Source organism: Mya arenaria, chromosome 4 (genome assembly GCF_026914265.1).
Source record: "Mya arenaria isolate MELC-2E11 chromosome 4, ASM2691426v1".
NCBI lineage: Eukaryota > Metazoa > Mollusca > Bivalvia > Myida > Myidae > Mya > Mya arenaria.
In genome coordinates this window covers 56,037,278-56,060,129 of record NC_069125.1, presented here as the reverse complement: position 1 = coordinate 56,060,129, position 22,852 = coordinate 56,037,278, and the positions used below count along the sequence as shown (strand labels likewise).

General features: G+C 35.7%; 1 protein-coding gene across 2 annotated transcripts in view; it reads left to right on the top strand.

Annotated features, from left to right (window-relative positions):
• LOC128230590 (zinc finger protein 37 homolog) overlaps positions 1 to 22,521 on the top strand; it is a 32,300-nt gene extending 9,779 nt beyond the window's left edge. The window contains exon 4 of one of the 2 annotated variants that reach the window (XM_052943004.1): positions 19,668 to 22,521. In XM_052943004.1, coding sequence (XP_052798964.1) covers positions 19,668 to 21,328 — 1,661 coding nt within the window. In that variant the 3' untranslated portion in view covers positions 21,329 to 22,521. Of the gene's footprint in view, positions 1 to 9,759; positions 16,289 to 19,667 lie in introns of those variants that run through there. The other variant, XM_052943003.1, reaches the window with a different exon arrangement.
• The last annotated feature ends 331 nt before the right edge of the window (positions 22,522 to 22,852 follow it).

The following is a 22,852-nucleotide window of genomic DNA, read 5'->3' as shown; positions in this document are numbered from 1 at the left end:
TGCCCTCATGGAGACCAGAATCTAGAATGTGCAACCGTCTGCCTTCAAAAATTAAATATTTGATTTTGTTTTGATTTAAACTTGAAATATGATTATGAATTCAAATAAACTTTACATACTTAGTAGTTGAAACCTAATATGTTTAATAAGCAAAATAATATTTTCAATGAAACATGTAATGCTAAAAACATTCTCTGCCCGATACAGTGCCCTTTTGTCCCTTAGCACCCTGTCCTTATGCAACACTGGTCTTTTTTAAAACCCTAACATGCATTCAGACCTTGACCAGATTGCACATGCAGCACAACATGCATTCTGAGCATGACCAGATTGCACCAGCAGCACAACGTGCGTTCAGTTTGACCAGATTGCATGAGCAGCACAGGGTGCATTCTGAGCTTGACCTGATTGCAACAGCAGCACAACATGCTTTCACTTCTCCCAGATTGCACCAGCAGCACAACGTGTGTTCAGTTTGATAAGATTGAGCCAGCAGCACAGCGTGCATTCTGAGCTCGACCAGATTGCAACAGCAGCACAACGTGCGTTCAGTTTGACCAAATTGCACCAGCAGCACAGTGTGCGTTTGATCTCAACCAGATTGCACCAGCAGCACATCGTGCGTTCAGACCTCAACGAGATTGCACCAGCAGCACAGCGTGCGTTCAGACCTCGACGAGATAGCAGCACAGCGTGTGTTCAGACCTAGACCAGATTGCACCAGCAAGCACAGCGATCGTTCAGACCTCGACCAGATTGCACCAGCAGCACAGCGTGCGTTCAGACCTCGACCGGATTGCACCAGCAGCACAGCGTGCGTTCAGACCTCGACCGGATTGCAGCAGCAGCACAGCGATCGTTCAGACCTCGACCAGATTGCACCAGCAGCACAGCGATCGTTCAGACCTCGACCAGATTGCACCAGCAGCACAGCTTGCATTCAGACCTCTACCAGATTGCACCAGTGCACAGCGTGCATTCAGAGCTTGACCAGATTGCACCAGCAGCACAATGTGCCTTCAGAGCTCGACCAGATTGCACCAGCAGCACAATGTGCGTTAATTTATTCAGATTGCACCAGCAGCACAGCTTGTGTTAGTTCAGCTTCTTCCTCGTAGCAAGTCCAACAAGAAATTTCTTGAAACAAGTTGTTTCAAATTAAGTTCAATGTAAACTCAGTACATAATCGTGGTCGAAAGTTTTCCATCTTTTGACAGAATGCAGTATTTTTAGCCTTCACGGTGATCATTTTCTTAATCATATAAACCTGGTGAGAAATGAATTTCTTACTAACTTCTTTGCCTGTTTTGGCCAGAACAACAGATCACTATCATTGTCAGTTGTCTGACATATTAAGTCGATAACATTTTGTTTTGCCCAGATTTTGACATTTTGTTTCTTTGCACCGAAAAAAGTACACTTTTTTTGTGACCACCTGTTTTACATTGTGCCAAATATAGTTTTGTCAGCAAACTAGATGCAATTTTTGCTCTGAAGTTATGTACAAATCTACAAATATAACGGATTTTTGTTTTCAAGATTTATACTGGTGGCCCATATGGGTGACCAAACTACAAAGCGATTTTGAATTACTTGAGCAAATAGCATGAGAGTGAACTATAATTATTTTCATGTTTTCACAATTGTTTTTTTTTATTTACAAGACTTTCAAAGAAAAATATGGTTGAATAGAAAAACCATAACTTACTCTTAACTCTTCATAAACAAGGGGAATAAAGATAAAGAAAAGACGTACCTATAATAATATACAAAGCAGAGAATGAGTTTTTTACACAGTATACTAGTTTGTAAAAGAGTGTCATTTCATCATTATCAACCTACTAAGACTTAAATGTTATACTTAATGTAAATGTCCTTTCCTTACAGAGTCTGTTTTATATAAACATGAAATATTATGCTTTGGTGTAATGAACAAATTAATGGAAATTAATATATTTTTCATATAATAAGAATTATTTTTACAATTCATTTACCAGAATTTATTTGTTAACTTGTTTATTGACATTGCAATAAATTGTTATGCTTCAGGCAAAATGATTTGGTTCTGTTAATAAGTTTCTAAATAATAATTGCCCACTTCAAATATTGTTCAAGGTATTTTCAATAGATCTGTACAAAAGATTTTGTTCCTAGGAAGATTTACCATACCCCCACTGATTTGTGACAGTTTTTCAATAGCTTGCCTTTCAAAGCAATGTGGTTATATCTTCTTACCAATGTTTAACGCACATAACCCAGATTTCTCGGGTGTTATTGGGGGATTTTCTTTTGTGTTCCATAAAAGGTAAAATAAACTGCCTGATCAAATTGTTAAGAAATATTTCAAGTTGGCAGAGATTATACTTGTAAACCGAGTGTAGCTAAGCCAAAATCCTTTGTTGGTAGAGGTCATAGTCTAGATATGATCGTTGAAGCTATTATTTCTAGACGCTAGTCACGACTACACTATTTCCTTTGAAAGCCAATTTGAAAGGCTGGTTTTTCTCGGTTGAGGTATTTTGTGGAAATGTTGGCGAGGGTATTTGTCACTCTGTATTGAAATGTGAGAAAGGAAATCTCAGGTATTAATGCAAAACGGGTATGTTGATATAGGGCAAGAAGTGTAGTGTTTGGCTTGGCGTGATTAGTTTATCACTAAATATACCGAGGGCTATCTGGTAGGATCTCTAGCAGAGCACAATAGCCGGAGATGGGGATGAATGGCTGGGGTGGTCTCCTTAATATTGTCACGTAATTATGGTCATTAAATTGTGTAACCAAGAGACATTTTCTCAACTTGACCAAGAAAATAGATGACCATACACTCAGCCTTGTGGTGTAATTCTCAAAAGAAAATGTGTCTTTCTCAGGTACTTCCATTTTATATTTTGATGTATTAAACCTTCTCTACTGTTTGACCTTTGATATTTCTAGGGTTAATGCGAGAAGGTACTAAGTGACATTAAAATGTAGAAGGTTTAGGTATCTTCTGCCATTAACCCCAGGTAATATCTCTAAGGGAAGGGTGACTTGTTTTTGAATATGGGAGTATGTTGACATTTATTGGTTTTAAAGGGACTTGCTTATGTTTTTGGATGAGTTTTCTGGTTATGCATCTAAAGACACTTACATTATAATTATTTCACTTTTTGATACCAAAATTCCAATAAACAATACAATTTAAGTATTAAGAAAATCCTGGCTGTTATAGGGAGGGAAGCTGGTTGTGTATGGTTTTTTAGCCAAGTAACTGATACCATATCCACTTGCCCTAAAGGACTCATATCAAACTGATGGATATTTTAACTTTTATTAAAAACATTGGTAGCATCATGTGATAATATCCATCAATCAATCATGATACAGGCTTTTGTTGCATTGCGTTACTCACCTTTTTTAGAATGATTAGACTTCAAAGAAATATTTGAGCATATTTGTTGAAGTGTTCCAGCCGATAGTATCTTAGTTTTAACACACTGAATGATATGCGACATTTTATTTCATAATTTAAAAAAAAAAATGCATTTTATAAACCATGAAAAGGTCCTTTTAAGAGCCTGAGAATTCATAACCATCTCAACCTACAGAGACCTACAAACAAAGACAGTTGTAAATGTTAATACTTTCCAGTTGTCTTTATATGTGTGCGACTGCATTGTTTTAAGTTCAGACCATTAATTATAATTTATTTTCTGGAATACATAAAGCTTGATGCTGGTGTCATTCATTTTGAGTGATGTATTGAAATTTTGTTTGAAAGATCATAAAGTGAAAAATGGTAAATTATTATGTTGACAGTAATAGCTACTTCAGGCTTTTTTTTCCATTAAACTCCATCTTTGTCTGATATTGTGAAGTATAAATGCATCTTGTATATTTTGCCTTCTTCTTTCTTGTAATAAATTATTGTAAAGTAGAATTCAGAAGTGACACAGATAGGTTTTCCATGCATCCGGAATATTAAGTGAAAAATATTTTTAAAAATTTGGTCAATCTTTGCACTCATGTTTCAACTTAGATAACACATTCCATGTATATACCTAAAGTTTAAAGGTTTTAAGTTTCGAAGCAGACTGTAGTTATCTAGAACACAATAGTCCAAAGTTAAACAAGCCATCCTGGGCGTGCTATCTGATCTGAGTCATTGAACCTCGCAAATATCCTAATCTAGAAATCTTCTACCTGTGGTATAATTTGCCCTGAATTGAAGCCACTATAAATAGTCTCAAGTAGAGATATTTATGTGATAAATTCTAGCTCATTTGTTGACTTAATCCTTCTTAAAATAGGGTAAGTCTTAATCATATTTTTCCTTTGTTACTGATAGAAACAGTTTTAAGTTTTTGAAGGATTAGAGCTTCATTGTTGAATATGCAGAATTTTAATATTGCAAGGGAGGCAACTTTTATTCAAATCTCATGGTGACAAAACTTCTAGCTTCCCTTATTTAGCATTTTATGAATGAAAATGATGAGAACATTTTGGCTTTAATTGTTTAATTGAAGCCTTTTTCTTACCTATATATTTGTACTAGGAGCTCAATTATTTCCCAGAGAGCATGATAATGAAAGATATTGTAGTTGATTTCCTCGCAGTGCTAAATTTATGATCATGTTTTACATTTTGATGGTGATAAAAAAATGTGAATCAGCTATAGCATTAATCTTTAGCAGAAATATATCTTGAATAACAATACTAAATATGCCACTTATTAAGACATTTACATGAAATATCTGTTATGACGTGATCAGTCAAGGAAATGATAGGAGTCTCTTTTTTTCCTTTGTCCTAAATGTACTATCAGAATTAAACTGCTGTTTGCCATCGGGCTGGATGTTTTGCTATTGTAATTTTTATATTGGAATTTGTTTGCAGCTTGTAGGTCAGTCAAAGACAGTACCAGATCATGTACAACACTGCCTGTCCTGTCCTTGATACATGTAGCAATCAAGGGGATGTTAAGCTGCAACTGTTCTTAGTGGTATAGGAGTCCCGTCCCCCCTCTAAGAGGTGGTGGGTTTCACCAAGGAAACTTTTTAATGGCGTATCAAAATGGACACTAATACAGGTTTCTACCCAGGAAATAGACTTTCTATCCAAGTGTGTTCCATAAGCTGTCCACTTTTCATCACAATTAAGCTTAAGAAATAAGTTGAAATAAACCCTTATATTTGTAAGTGTAAACAATGTAAACAACAATAGCTGACTTAAGTGTAAGAAAGCAATTTTCAGATAATAATGTAAGTCAAATGTAAATTAATTAGCATAAAAAATGTATGACAATGACAATTTTATATAGCCTATTGCTTAATGAGGTACATGATGACTGCATCGATAAACATTGGACTAGTAATTTAACCTCAAAGCTTTCGGGCAAAAACGATTATTTGTCAAGGCTGTACTAGTGTTTTTTAATGTTGCTTGTATCGACTATCTTTGATAGGAAGCACATAGATCTCATCTCTTTCCGACTCAAAATTGACGCCGTTATCTCTGTACTATGATTAAGTTTTATTATTTAATAGTTATATATTGTATGTTGTATTTTTAGCTTGTAGAAGAACTGTTGAGGGATTGTGGTGGCCTTGTTGAGGCATTGTGGTGGCCATGTTGAGGCATTGTGGTGGCCTTGTTGAGGCATTGTGGTGGCCTTGTTTAGGCTTGTTGAGGCATTGTGGTGGCCTTGTTGAGGCATTGTGGTGGCCGCATTGTGGTGGCCTTGATTAGGCATTGTGGTGGCCTTGTTGAGGCATTGTGGTGGCCTTGTTGAGGCATTGTGGTGGCCTTATTGAGGCATTGTGGTTGCCATGTTGAGGCATTGTGGTTGCCATGTTGAGACATTGTGGTTGCCATGTTGAGGCATTGTGGTTGCCATGTTAAGGGATTGTGGTGGCCTTGTTGAGGCATTGTGGTTGCCATGTTGAGGCATTGTGGTTGCCATGTTGAGGCATTGTGGTTGCCTTGTTGAGGCATTGTGGTTGCCATGTTGAGGCATTGTGGTTGCCATGTTGAGGGATTGTGGTGGCCTTGTTGAGACATTGTGGTTGTCATGTTGAGGCATTGTGGTTGCCATGTTGAGACATTGTGGTTGCCATGTTGAGACATTGTGGTTGCCATGTTGAGACATTGTGGTTGCCATGTTGAGGCATTGTGGTTGCCATGTTGAGACATTGTGGTTGCCATGTTGAGACATTGTGGTTGCCATGTTGAGACATTGTGGTTGCCATGTTGAGGCATTGTGGTTGCCATGTTGAGACATTGTGGTTGCCATGTTGAGGCATTGTGGTTGCCATGTTGAGGGATTGTGGTGGCCTTGTTGAGACATTGTGGTTGCCATGTTGAGGCATTGTGGTTGCCATGTTGAGATATTGTGGTTGCCATGTTGAGATATTGTGGTTGCCATGTTGAGATATTGTGGTTGCCATGTTGAGATATTGTGGTTGCCATGTTGAGATATTGTGGTTGCCATGTTGAGATATTGTGGTTGCCATGTTGAGTCATTGTGGTTGCCATGTTGAGATATTGTGGTTGCCATGTTGAGATATTGTGGTTGCCATGTTGAGTCATTGTGGTTGCCATGTTGAGATATTGTGGTTGCCATGTTGAGTCATTGTGGTTGCCATGTTCAGACACCGTGGTTGCCATGTTCAGACACCGTGGAAGCCTTGTTGAGGCATTGTCTTCAGTATGAAAAGACTTGAACCTAATGGCCATGACTCAAAAACCTTTCAAGATATTTAAATAGCTTTGTACGCAGTCATGTTGCCAGAGACAATACCCACATGTACAGAAAGGTCCATAGCCATGACTTTATTCATTACTGAGTTATGTCCTTTTTGACTGAAAATCAACTGACCCCATGCCACACTTGTTCCAGTAAAATTCCAAAATGGTAAAGTTTTGGCATTTAAGAAGGGGAAATATTCAGGGTTTTTTTACTGAAAAAGGGGATTTTTTGTTTATCATGTGCATGTTTTTCAATTTGTTATTTAACAATTTAAGGGCATTTTTACCAGTTACTGGGAAGCTCTTTTTGTAAGGGAAAAAATCCCATTTTTTCCAGTTTTAGGGGAAAATTCACTATTGGTATTAATACTGGTATTTCGGACAAATGGAGTAAAACATCGATAAGGCAGTAAAAATATTGCTCAGAAACATCATTTAATGAATCGTGAGTTTCTCATATAAAATAAATTTAAATTAAAAATAATGGAGAGGAATTTATATTTTAAGGGGAAATTTAGCTTTTTTCAAAGGGAAAGGGGCCGGATAAGGCAAAAAACAACGACCTGTACAGGTATTTAGCAATATGCTTATTTTCCTGTCGGTGCAACCTGAAAAGAAATTGCATGAAAAGTTAACATTATCCATGTATCATTTTTTCAAAGTTGTATTAAAGTTAAATGTGCTAATTAATTATGACAATCACAACTTCACCCACTTGACATTAAAAGCATTGTTATTGAACATATTCTGTTTTGCTGCATATTGACAATATTAATTGTTTCGAACAAGAAGCACATTAACCTTCATTTACATAACACAGCAACACATTGACAGTATTGTACTTAAGAACTGAGGTGTTGGATTTGAACATTGCTCATTGGAAGCTTTCTCGTTGTGCGAGCCTGGAGGGGGCACTATGACATGAATTAAGTTCATTGATGTGGAATAGGTTCATTGACTGCTTAGGTAAAAAAAGTACCACTGACAACTGGAACATGTGACTAATATAGTAGTTAGAGCAAGAGTTTATAGGGAGGCATCAGGGAATGGTTGCTCTGTGTCCATGGTGATTTGTGGTACATGGATCGCAACCAGCACCATGAAATTCTGGTTTTTGGGATATAAGTGTAAGTCTTGCCTCTACTGTACTAGGATTGAACGTGAATTATTTTTTTTTGCAACTGCTTTCAAAACATTGTCTTGGTTTTTTAATTGTTCATTCTTAGTAATTGTAATGACTTATTTGAGTGAAACTGACATAAATCTAATAGGTTTGCAGTGTATTTCAATCTGTCATTGTAATGGAGTAACTATTGTAATACTTATCCATTAATAAATTTTTGTCTATTTTTCCAAGAAAAAGCTTAGGCATTGAATGTTCGTATAATGTCTTGTTGGATTTTTTTATTTCTCACACATTTAGATGCAAATATATACACAATTGTTTAAATTGTCATTCCATGAAAAAGAAAAACTACTTTCTTTTGTTCCGTGTATTTTGTTTCACGATTTTATGTTCAGGTCTATATAAAATTATAGTCTTGATTGTGTTTTTGATATATATTTTCCTCTCTATTTAAATGCATTTTGAACTACAAAGTATGGTTTCTTGCTGAGGGTGATGCTTGTGATGATTTTCAGTATAATTTCTGTGTTTGGTCATTTTGAATCATAATTTTTTCACCTAGTGTTCTTAGTTTTTGGTTATTTGTTTTCATGCTGCACATTTGGCCTTGAATTTTTGGAATTGTTTAAGTTGTGCCATTCATAACTGCGCAATTATTAGTCATTTACTCATGATATCTTTCAGGAAAGTATTTGATGTTATTAAGTTGTTAAACTCATAATATTGATGCACATTTATGCAGAATGGACACCATAATGGCCCTTGCTTTTGTGACAAACATGGCATGTGGGGGCATGGGTGTTCTATGAACACATTTCTAGTTTGGGTTTCTTTTAAGTTAAATTATGTTATATTTGACAGCTGAACATGAAATGCCTGGATAAGATTAATATTTGGTTATGATGTTTTTTTGATTTCTATTGAATTGTCATACAGTTGTCATAATTATGAGCTTTCATGCCCATATGTGTTGTGTTGTGAAGGAAAACATCCCTAGAGTTACGTTAAAAGATCATTTATTTATATTTACAATAACATACTTAATATTTAAATGCAAAACTGGTCTCTGTGCAATGAATGAAAGAGTTGAAAAAATTCTTGGCATTTAGCTAATTATAAACTTTCATCAACCCTTTTTCTCTTCGCTGAGTGTTTTATTGAATGAATGTTAATGTGCTGTAAACCAACAACTGAATGTCATTGGTGTATTAAACTCCTCCCCAATTGTTGTTCAGCGCCTGTCAGCGTATCATGTCAGCTTTTAAATGATTTTTACTGGATATTTTGTTTGACTGACAAATGAGTTTCATGCTTGTCAGAATATACAGGCCTGATAAATGTTCAAAATGTTATGTGAAATAGAGGTTTTAAATGATGGTAAAAGCGCTTTGGTATAAATTCAGATCAATATGTTTAAATGGAAAGCATTTGAAACTTAAATCATTTGGATCTTTTCAACTTTAGAGAGAAGTTCTGTCCTTAATGTCCTTTTCTTAGTAATATGTTTCATAATGAGTTTAGAAATCATAAACACAGACTGAAAGATGACAAACCTGGTCAACTTCTTCATGAATTTAGTACCTTTAACCCTTAGAAGTGTTCAATTCTAAAAGAAAACAAATACAATTGTTTTTAAAGAGTACTAAATTTTGCTCAAGGGCTGTTCAGAATGTTACTGCACCCCCCCCCCCCCCCCCCCCCCCCCCAAATAACTTCATATTTCACACTTTTAAGAGGAACTGTTCCTAAATTAAAGAAACGTTTGGTTAATTTTTACTTTTATTTCGTTGCATGTTTATGTTTTATGTTCAATAATGTAATTTCTATTTTTATTTATTTTTTGTATTCTTGTTTGCTTTTGTTGTTTATTTTGGTGCCTTCTTTATGTAGATATTGTTTTGTTGCAGATGGCCGAGAGGGAAGGAGCCAGTTGTCTGGGCCGCTGCACAAACCAATATCTGCAAAAGATGGCAACCACAGCGTTCTGGGTAAACGTGGTGTGTCCCAGTCCACACTGGATGCCCTTGCTAGAACCACGCGTCAATTTACCCAGCTGGACTGGCGAAACAGGTCTGAGCCAGTAGACCATGACCTCACTAACAGACCAAAACATGAACCGTCTTCCCTACAGGCCAGCCCCCAGGGATATGGGCCCCCACAGGGGGACGATTACATTGAGTCCCTGAAGAAAGAAAAAGAGGACATGAAGAATGGCTACAACTATGTGCTCACTCTTGCCCCTACCAGCCCTGGGTCAGGAGAGCATGGCAATGGTCTTCCAGAAAACTCTATGCAAGTTCCCATAAGATATCCGAAATCCAAAGTGTACACAGTATCGTCTGACGAAGAGGAGCCTGAAGATCTCTCAAACAGTGTACACCCACAGAATCAAACCCTGACCAAACCAAGGGGGGCAGCAAAGAACCGCAATAGAGTAAAATATGACAGAAACGCTAATGCTGTTGCAATTACCATGGGCAATCTCCAAGATGCTCCCATTGAGCCCAACCAGATCCCAATTCCACAGAACCTGCTGTTCCATGACCCCCGTAGTGTCAGCCAGGTTGGACCTCCTCCCATGCTACAGATGAAGCCCCAGAACTCTCAGTCCCCATCCACCTTCACCCCTCCCGGGGGACAGCCCCCCACAGGCATGCCCAGCCTCATAATGCCCAACCCCATGCAGCTGTTAAACTTCCAGAATGGCCTTCCTCCCCTTTCATCCACAGGCTCCATGCTTATCAGACAGGGCATTGTCTCCCCAACCAGTAGTGCCCCCATACTTGTCCCGCTGTCTTCTCTTATGTCGCCAGCCAACAAGAACACGCCTTCAAAACCCTCGGCAGCCGAGTCTGATGACAGCCAGTCACAGGACAGTCCTGGAAGGAAGAAACGAAAGAGGATGGAAGATACCACAGTATTTAGAGACCCCCCTGAACAGTCTTTGCCGTTCAATGGGCCAAATAAGTACCGTTTTTACTGCGATGTTTGCGATACTGGCTTTACCAGACGATACACATTCAATCGACACAAATGCAAGGGAAGGGTTGAGAAACACTACTGCCAGCTTTGCGATAAAGCTTACCTCTCCAAGTATAAGCTGAAGGATCATATCCTTGTGAAGCATGAGGGCCAGACAGTCAGCTGTCCTGAGTGTGGGAAGCGCTTCTCCTCCAGATCATCCATGGAAATGCACAAGAAGCAGCAGCATGAAGGCATGTACAGTATCTTCTGTAAAATCTGCAACAAAGGCTTCAATCATACTGGTCACTACTATGGCCACATGAATAAGCACACGAATACGAAGCCTTTCTGGTGCCAACAGTGTGGAAAGCGGTTTTATGGCTCATCTTACCTGCACAACCACAAACAGGTTTGCCGTGGCAACAATGAGCTCAACTACTCTTGTTCCATCTGTGACAGGAAGTTCAAGTGCGAGCTCTACCTGAAGAAACACATGAAGATCCACGATAACACGCCCATCATCAACAATCCCAATGTTGTGAAAGCTACGGATGAGGACCTCGCTAAAGCTGGGGTAAAGGTCGCAGAGTTGGATGAGGTAGAAGAAGGGGAAATGCCCCCCACCAGTCAGCCCATATTCCCAAATGGCCCTGATTTTTCCGATTCCAACTCTAGTATGATGGACATTCCGGATGGAGGTGAGATGACGGAGGTTGCTGCACAATAATAAGCCACACAGTCTGACACTGTTCATTTGTAAACGTGGTTTATGGAAAATTGGGCAAGCTGCAAAGTTGATGTTTTATAAGAATAGGCATAATCTGAGATAGAGAAAAAAGGCATTAATTGCATGGTGCTTCAGTTTGCTTCCATTTTGATAAGAGACCTGTATCGGAGAAGGAATATTAGAGCTCAAAACTGCACATGATTGACCATAGGACATGTTTTTGAAAAACAAGTTAAATGTAAGAGTGCAGTGATTTTTAAAATCATATCAGCATCTTTAAACCACATTCCATTTTCTTCTGAATTACATGTACAAGTACTTATGGTTTTATAGTGACACTCCACATTAGGACTGTTAATCAGATTTTGCGTTTGAAGCTGGACTTGGAAGATTCGAGGTTTCTCAAATTTTTCTGTCAGTGCAGAATGTCACATCATTGATGGCTCCTGTTTTTTCCTGATTACCTGTAAGGAAGGGCATTATACATTTAAAATGTATTACGTTACTTTTGTCATTCCATGTTTCCTACTCTTCCCCCCCCCCCCCTTTTTTTTTTCTCTCAAAAATTACCATTTTATTTTCTGTGTTTTTCTTATTTTAAAATTAATGTAGCCTAGTGTTATGTATGTTGTTTATTTTATGAAAACCTAGATTTTAAAACTCTAAATTGTTTGATTTCCATATGTTTACGTTTTTTCCCTGCTTTACTATTTTGATAATTAAAAACAGTGTATCAATAATTAATTATTCACAAATATTTTTGAAAATTTGTTTGATCATGATAAGTTTTACTTTTGTTTTCTCGCTCTCAAATTTTGCAAAAACATTACCTGATATTTTTGACATTCCATGTTTGATCATGATAAGTTTTACTTTTGTTTTCTCGCTCTCAAATTTTGCAAAAACATTACCTGATATTTTTGACATTCCACATTCTTGAGCATTTTTTGGTGAAGGTGATCAACTTAAATGTTTTTATTTGAGTGAAAAATCCAATATGATGCATAATGCATTGGTTTGGGCATTACGATTTCATTTATTATTATAATAATAATGAAGCACAAACAACTCTGTTTTTATTTCTATACAAATTGTATGCATTTATCAAAATACTAATTCCAGATATATGAAGCCATGAGGCATATTACTAACAACTCATTGTATATGTTTATAACACAGTATTTGTAAATTTATACTTTATTGTACATAATATTGCCTTCAATCTTTGATCATGTCCTTGATTTTGACAGTTATGTCAGTGTATTACTAATTACAATTTTGTTTGAATTTTTTTGTGATGTGATGTGATTTTATATTTTACTTACAATTTTAGATATAATTGTTATACATATGAAACATTCCACGACGTATCTATGCAACACATTCCTTTATCATTTACGGTATATCAAAATATCTTGTCCTTATCAAATACAATCTTACATAAATATTGCAGAAGATGTAACATCTGCTCAGTAATTATTAAATCTTGTTATATCGATATACGTGCAAATCAAAATGTCATTAATATGTTTGTTACTTAATTTTTATAATTGTAAGAAATGCTATTTTTACCTTTAGCTGTTGTAAAACCCTTTTGTTGCTGTTAAATCGTTAAATACACTAAAGATGTGATAAGTTTAAAAACTGAGGCTTCCATTGTTGCTAACATTGTTATATTATTTCATAGCAACGAATTATTAATGTTTGAAAATAGTTTAGTTATATTAGCCTGTATTATACATGTTTCTTGTGGACATTCTATCAGTTTTATTATGTCTATAGACCCAACACTGCTGAAAAACTCTATTTTACATTTTAATGTGTATTTGCTACACTTAAAGCAATACATGTTTTATGCATCCATTTTAAATTTTCATGCAACTTAACAATTATATCACATTCCACAAATTGACATGAACATTTTCATGATAGATTCATATAACATTGAAATATGTTTGCATATTGATGTATATCAATTTTCTGTAATTAGTTCTGAATATTTTGATTGCCTTACATTGCTCAAATTTACATCATCTCTGCTTGTTTTAGATCTAAATGGAGAGCTTTTTTCTGCAAATGCAAAAATCTAGGGATCAGGATTCTAGATGGCGACCTTTAAGAGTCACCTTAGCCACCTTGTGAAATGAACTCTGAATAGAATTGATCTAATTACTCTTAAAAAGTCTTATAAAAATTGATAGTTGATAAAAAAAAAAATCCGTATTTTACAGTGTTGGTATTTTTGGAATGTCATGCTACAAATTTTTAGTATATTTCTAATATTTGTGCTACTTTAAACATGTCTGTATTTACTTTTAAATGCCAGAAAAACTCTAAAACTGTTGTCGGCAAATCCATTGTCTTTGTTTACGCATATTGGGCATTCCTGGTTATATTTTCCCTTGTTATGAATACAATGTATTCTTGTTCCCTCTCTGTTACCGGTAATGTACACTTATACTTTATGTGGTGTTCTGGTTTTTATGGTGTATTTCTGTATGATCACTGGAAACTTCGTATAATTGTGTGAACCCGTTTTCTCAGAATATTAGACTATTGTATATCACTTAGGACCGAGCTCTTACAAAATTAATATTGAGTAATGTTGGTGGCTGGTTTAAGTCATATTATAACAACTTTTAGCAAAAAAGGGTTGTATGTAACATTTCCAAGTCCTTTCATAACATTTCTTTATAAGGCTTTTTTGATATTGCTTAATATTTGTTAAAATTTCTCCAGTATTATTTGCGTTAATCCTGGGACATGATATTCTATGAAAACATTGCATTAGAAATAAGGTTGTAACATTTTCAGTAATTTGTTCAACTACTAAAAAAAAATTTTCAAGCTTGTATACAAGTTAAAGGGATATTTTGTCATTGTTTTCTTTTAAACCAAAAATGAAAGAATAAATGTTTGTCTCTTGTTTTTTTTTTGACAATGTCAAGGTATTGTCATAGCCTTGTTAATGTTGGACACGATGGCGTCATCACACAAAATTTTACTGTTGGCCTTTTCTTAAAAAAGTTCGCATCTTGGCATGAAACTTGGTACACATGTTGCATGAGACAATGTGAACATGTGTATCAAGGCTTACAACTCAGACTTAAACAGTTGAGTTATGCCCCCTTTTTGACTGAAAACGGAACAGACAAGTGTGGTGTTGGCTTTGCAGCGCTCCTGTTTTCATTACGATTCTTGAAATATGGTACCAATTTGTGATGATGTAATATTTGCTGAATTTTGAGTGAATTTTGTCTTTCCAAATGAAATGTTTGCTAAAATACAGGACTTCAAAAGTATCATTATTTCTAAGATACTCATTGAATTGTGAAAATTAGTTCTTTTACATAATGATCAAGTATTGGAAAGCCTAACCATTGTTTGAAGGCACACAGCTTGTATCATGATTGCTGTTTATTTTTTTATTAATCATGAACATGAATTATTTGCTAATTTTTGTTGTAACATCTGTGGAGTGGGCATTACAGAAGAAAATCCATTCTTTGTAATTTCAAAATTGTGATATTTTCTATATTTTAGTCTTTGAAAATACCTAGCATTACATGTCATGTCTCCTGTGTAGGCATTTGCTTAAATTTTCACCAATACCATTGTCTTATTGTTGACTGTTAAAAGCCAGTAACTTTGTAACTGCTATTTGTTGAAGGTTTATTACTTACACATATTTTTGTGTGCCTTACACTCTTTATCATTTTGCCAAAATATGTGCTTTAAAATACTGGAAGGTTTTTTTTCCATATTGATTTGAAAAGAATTTCATCAGATCAGTTCAATTAAGATATAATAAAAACTAAACGAGTTAATTGATGCTATATCAAGTATAACTGATACTTTTGTAACCTTAACAATGTTAACTGATTATTGTTATTAAAGCAAAGTTTTATATACCAAATAAATACTTTTTAAGTACTGTCCATCTACAAGACGGCCACTTGTATGTGATTGTCACACAAACTCTAACGTTGCTTTAAAAAAGGTTCAACCAAGTCTTTTTTAAATTGTAAATTAGTTTAAATTCATTTGTACATAATTATTTTAGTCTTTGAGTTTTTCAGTCAGGTTGTAAGAACTTCTATGAATGATTTTCATAAATTATTATATTCCTTGAATTGAATATGATTTAATATAATTCCCTTGAATATAAAATTTAATATAATTGATTAGCATAATGGAAATCCAACTATTGAAAGTATTCATGATCTTTATTCAAGGTAATGCATTTAATACTAGGAGGTAATACAACACTAGGTCATAGAAGTACTTACAATCTTAAATGTTTATCATAGATATATAGCTGAATACAGTAGATAGTAGAACCCCTTTTGTACAAAATGAGACCATTCCTGTTATCCTTGAGTGTACTTAAACGTAACAAAGTTGAGTATATTTGCTTTGTAGTGTGCTCTTTAGCAATTGGTAGTAATTAAGAATGTGCACTCATGATATTTGGATCATAATGTACTACATATCAAAGAAAACAAGATTTTAGTGGCAAAGTATGTTCTTTTGTTGATAGTATTTTCTTGTGACTATGCAAAATCTGTGGCTTCCAAGTTCTATTGCATGCTTCCGTAGATAATGTGATATACTACTAACAGAAAGATTGTTGACTATTACATATATTTTTGAGAGAAGATTATTTTTTATAACAATTAGATACTAAACCCTGACTAGTTACACTATTTTATAGCATAAATGGTGAATAAACCTTTATATCATTATGTCCTTGAGTTATTCTTTTCCAAGAACTTGCCAAGAGTATGAAATTGCCTGTAAAGTGTGAAAAGGAGTTACTTGCCTTGCAAATGATGTTGATGATGATGTTGATGATGATGTTGATGATGATGATGATGATGCTGATGCTGATGCTGATGATGATGATGAAAAAATTTGGAAGAATTTTGAAATGTTATGGCCAACTTGAGAGAACTATTTAAAGATTGCCAGGATATTTGAAATGATCTACAAATAATATAACAAAGTGGAGGTTCATGCTACAAGGATAGGATAGTTTATTTCATTATTGCCACTTTCCTGTGACTGCTTGTTTAAATCTTTAAGGTGTGTGAAGTCCCACACATATTACAATCAACCACTTCTAAAAAGAACTCATTCATGCATTAAGTAGTGTCTGAACATATTTGTTTGTCAGGGAGGCAACTACTGTAGCGAACAACTGGTCATTGCAAGGAGTTTTGGATCTTATAACAAGTAAAGTCAACATCACTTCCATCCAAATTCATTTTCTGAAACTACCAAGGGTGACAAATTTGGAACAACAGGCAGCAGAGTTATGGTTATAGAAATGTGATGGATTTATACTTACGCTATTCATTAATTTCTTGGCATATAAAAGTGCTTTAAGTTTTTATAGGAGGTTGTTTGGGAACACTTATTGACAGAGTTATGGTTATTGTATTAAACAATGTTGTATATTGATGCTTCAATTTTCTTCCAATTCAATTTAAAAAGAAGTTTTGAAGAAAAAAAAATCCTTTTCCTGAACTTGAATAATAAAGTTTACAAAAGGCCTCCAAATCTGACAAAATCATATTTTAAAGTTGGGTCACTTGTCACAAAAGCCATCTGCCAATTGTATGTGACACCTGTCAAGAGTGCCCATAATTTTCTAGTATAAGTGACCATGACTTTTGACCTCCAATTGAAAAGGGGTCATCTACTGACCATGACCAATGTTCAAAAAAAGGTTTGGAAACTACTAAATTGTTCTAAAGTTATCTTTCTTTAACAAAAGCGGCCCATATTATTTTAGTAAAGGCCACTAAGATTTTGACCTTTACCACAATATCAATACTATGGGATCATCTTCTGACCATGATCAGTGTGCATACCAAGTTTGACCAACACTTTCAAAAGTTATTTTTTAAAAACAAACGTGCCTGTACATGTAATTTGTCTAGGAAAGGTCACCATGACCTTGACCTTGGACCAAAAATAATTAAGGGTCATCTACTGACCATAAACAATATGCATTTCTTGGCATTTTATCTAAGCTTGCCTTTAGATAAATATTTCCTGTGGATACATTAGAGCAAATAAATTGGTGTAGACTAACAGTTGAATCAATTGACACCTGAAAAACAACTTACCGTAAGGTACCAGAGTACCAACAAATAAGCCATCCAAGTTTAATAAATCTATAATGAGCCATTCATTTGATTAGCAAAAGGTTAAATGTTGATGCCTGGTGACCCAAAATAATTTTGTTATCATTCAAAAGGATATTGCTTGCCCTTAACTTATATGTCATATAAATGACTGAAAATATACAGTAGAAACCCGTTGGCTTTAAATTGCTTGGCTCAAACTCCCCGTTGGGTCAAACTGACTTCAAAGGACCGATTTATTTAAACTGAAGGTAAGCCTTCCCGCTTGGCTTGAATTATCCTAAGCTCGAGCTAAATTCGTCGGTCCCTGCAACTTCGAGCCAACAGGTTTTGACTGTATTATAGAAAATAAATAATGCAGTATGTATTTTTAAGCCCCCAAAAGTGGTCACATTAAAATTGCACCATACATCCGTCCATGCTTCTATATGATTTCGGTGTCCAGGCTGTAACTTTGCCACGGACGGAGGTATTTTAAAAGTACTTGGCACATGTGTTTGTTACACAATGGGGAAGCGGCATGTGAAAGACCCTACATGTCCCTACTACAAAGGTCAAGGTCACTTACAGGTTTATCATTATGGAATGATTTTTCATGTCCAGACTGTAACTTTGTTATGCAAGGAGATATTTCTAATATTACTTTGCATATGTGTTCAGTACATAAAGATGACATATCCCATACTAGACCCACATCCCTAGCTCAAAGGTCAAGGTCACAGGTTTATCATTACAGAATGCTTGCAAATACAATAAAATTGGTAGTGTTCAGGCTGTAACTTTGTTACGTACGATGCATAGAGGCTATGTGTCGCATGCCAGACCCAAAACTCTACCTCAAAGTTCAAGGTTTCACTTAAATCATTATGGAATGCTGCATATATTCATTCTGAGTATAGCTGTAAATTTGTCATAAATGGAGGGATTTTATAATTATTTGGCACATGTGTTTGGTACATAAAGACAAAGTGTCACATGCAAGACCCACGTCCCTTCCTCAAAGTTCAAGGTCAAACTTATAGTTTCACCATAAATGGAATGCTGCATATATGCACATAGATAAGAGTATCCATGTACAGGCTGTTTTACTTTGTCATGCATTGAGGAATTTTAAATTAAATTGGCTCGTGTGCAAGACCCACGACCCAACCTAGAAGTTCAAGTCACACCTAGAGTTGAATCATTATGGAATGTTGTATATATGCATATAGTTGGTCGTATCCGGGCTGTAACTTTGTCATGCATAAAGATAATTTTTTATAATGCAAATAAATTATATTCTACGAAATACTCTTGATTTTGCATAAACATTTATTGAGCTTTACTGTGAATATTAATAAAAGTCAATATTGCCTTTCTAGATTGAATGTCCTGTTTGAATTGTTTATTAATACGGTATAAAAATACAGTGTAAGTGCATGTTTGTGATCTTGTCTCTGTGCACTTATGTCTTGTTGATTAAGATCTTGGTAAAAGACAGGTTCTGCATGAAATAATTTTGAGATGAACTCTGCGCAAACATTAACTCCTATTAAAGCTGCACTCTCACAGATAAACCATTTTTACAACTTTTTTATTTTTTGTCGTGGAAAGAGCAAAATTTTGAGTTAATATCTGCAAACCAATGATAAAAGATTGCTGACAAAAGATCAGATCGCAGATTTCATATTTCCGTTCATAAAACATCCATTTTTGAACTTAAATATAAAAGTCTGCGTTCTAATTTTTTGTCTTATATAACTGGTTTCCATGGATTTTCGCCAAAAAATGGCTTGTTCCAAGACAAAAAATTAAAAAGTTGTCAAAACATTCAATCTGTGAGAGTGCAGCTTTAAGGGCCCTCAATCTCCCAATTTGAGAGTTGAAGTTAAGTGATGGCTTTCCTTAAAGATTTAAGAATTTAATTAATAAGAATAAAAAATGCCCTAAACTTTTATATCCGTAATGATACGAATGATTGATTTCTTTTCAGCCACATTAATACGGAAGATCTTCCACAAGCCTGAAACTGGTGATAGAAGACCAGCTACAAGAAAAAGACGAGGGAGGAAACAAACAAAGACAACACCAGGTAAGAAAAAGAAAACTCCATTGAGAGGGGCACGTAAAGCGCTAAAACATAAGGATGACACCGATACTGAACTGACTGATGATGAACATGGTGCGATAAATGAAGCACTTCTAGAGGAAACAAGACAAGCCTGTGTTGTCATTGAAAATGTAGAAGATGATCCCAAGATTACCAAACAGAAATACCAGTACGAGTGCTACAGGTGTGGACAGAATATGCGCACAAGAGCCAGACTGAATCTTCATATGGCTTCAGAACACAATGAAGTTAGCGAGGTGGGCATTCTATGTAAAACCTGTGGGAAACATATTGACTTTGACCATGAGCTTGACCTCCACCTGCTGTTTATATGTAGAAAGTCTGAGCGCAGTTTCAAATGTGATACTTGCTCCCTGTCCTTCCTCACAGAGACAGAGATGGACCAGCATCCATGCACAAAGATAAAGCGTAAACCTTTCTTCTGCACTCAACAGGGATGCCCTTTTGCTGGTAAATGTTTCAAAGATTTGACTGAACATGTGACTCGTCATCTTGGAATAAAGCCTTTCCTGTGTAACATATGTGGCCGCGCCTTTTCAGCAAAGAAAGATCTTGACAGGCACTCTGATATACATAATGATTCAAAAACATACAAGTGTAGACTGTGTGAAGTAATGTTCCAGAGCGCAAATTCACTCAAGCACCACATGATTGCCCACAAATACAAGGACAGGTTTAAATGTGATGACTGTGGATATTGCACCCCATATCAGGTGACATTAAAACAGCACATGCTAAAACATCAGCAGAAAGAAATGACTTGTCACATTTGTAACAAAGGTCTTCGATCTGGGAGAAGCTTGCAGAAGCACATATCTAACAGACATTCTTTTAACCGTATTTTTACATGCCGCCACTGTGACTTTACATCGGATGATGGCTTGAAATATTCAAGCCACATGCGTAAACATAGTCATTTAAGGAGGCAAACCAATCCTTGTGATGAAGAATCAACCCAAACAGAGTCAGAAACAGTTCTCAATCTCTCTGACCATGATCTGACAGCCACTGACAGCCTTCCCCATAATATTGCATCAGCGTCAGGCAGTATTCTTGCACTGAATCCCTTGGTAAGCTCAGGAAGCATGACTCTCACCGCTGCAGCCATAGCAGCTGAAGAAGTGAACATTTCTGGCCAGCACGCTGACACCATCATGGCGGATTATGTGGCCACTGCCGACACTTCCGATATATCTGTGATAACGTCCGACGTGAGTTCCCTTGGCATGTATACAGTGGAGATTCCAGCTGGCAGTGAATCATTGCCCACGTGTTCGTCAGGAGTGCTGAACATGCCCGTTCTCATGTCTGAGGCCACTGCCGACACTTCCGATATATCTGTGATAACGTCCGACGTGAGTTCCCTTGGCATGTATACAGTGGAGATTCCAGCTGGCAGTGAATCATTGCCCACGTGTTCGTCAGGAGTGCTGAACATGCCCGTTCTCATGTCTGAGGCACTGCCTATGGATACAGAAACTTGGTCGACTACAGTCCATGATTTGGCAAATGACAATACATAAAATACTGTTATCAGATAATATGATGCTTAAATTTAATTACAATCGTCCTTGAAAATTGCTTTCTGATTTAAAGAGACTCATCCACTGATTTTATGTTAGCTATTTTTCTTCTAATTTGTTCAAATTGAATGAGATACTTATTTGAATTTTGAAAATCCAAGTCCGTAGTCATTCCATTTTCAATAACTTTAAACGCTTTACCGCAAAATATGAAGCACTTTTTGTCTCTTTTTATGCGGCCCAAAGAGACAGCAGATGTATGTAATTTCTGCTGTATTCGCCCGTTTGTCACATCTTTGTCAGGAGAATGACTTTAAAACTGCTGATGGCATTGAAATAAAATTTAGTATATTGTGAGTAAAGGCTTTTTCTGAATCCGAATGTATACGGTAATAGCATTTTACGAATTATTATGATTATCTAGGATTTTATATAAGTCTGCTATTACTATATATTTAACTGACCTCCGGGATGTTGTTATATCAGTCCATTGTTAACTGTCTTAAAGTAATTGTTCCATTACAGTTCTAAATTCTGATAAAGTTTTCATATTGTTTCATAGTGTCCGCCATCTTTATCTCGTGCTATTTGCTGTTGCGTCACCGCTTCATGTGTTGACGTATTGTGTGTTTACTTCAGATGATACATGTATAGATGATGTTATTGTAGCTGTCACCTAACTATTTGATGAATTTTTATATATTTTCATCTTGTGAAAATATGCCTTTAAGCAGGTAATTGATGTATTAATGTATTGTTAATTGATTGCAAGCCAAAAATCCATATCTTTAACTTGATTTAGTATACTCTGTCAGATAGTTTTGCCATGACTTGCGGAATTCCACTACTAAATTCCTCCATTTTTAGCAGCCTCACATTCTTTCATTCCAAAATCTTGCAGTTTCACGCTATATTCTGCCAAGGTACGCTAATTTTAGCGGAACTTGATTTCATGTATAAAACATTGTGTTTTTCTTACATCAGGAGTTCTGGCAAGAGATTTTCTTTAGTCAAGGTGACTATATATTATTTAGGTTTACTTAATAAGCAGAACTCCTATGCTGTATGCATAGTAATGTAATGGGATTACATTGTATTTTTGGCTTGACTTTGATATTTAATGTTTATTTCTAAGAATGAAATAATTGATGAAATGATATTGATATTTGCATAATATAAATTGCTGGAAGTAATATTTAACGATTTATATGCAAATAAATTACATACATGAACTGTTATTCCAGACTTTGTACTAACATCTATGTGATGAGAGTCAAATGTAATATGCCATGCTACAACATAATTGCTTGATCGTCACATTATAGATAGATAGATGGCATGAAAAGAAGTGCAGAGCTAAAGAACCATATTCCTATTATGCACATTTATTAAGATATCTCCCCTTAAACCTTTTTTCATAATTGGTGCTTGTAGTTAAATAATAATAGAGATTCAAAACGGAACTTGAAATGTACATGGAAAGCAATATGAGGAAATGAAGTACCTAAGAACCATAATTCTGCC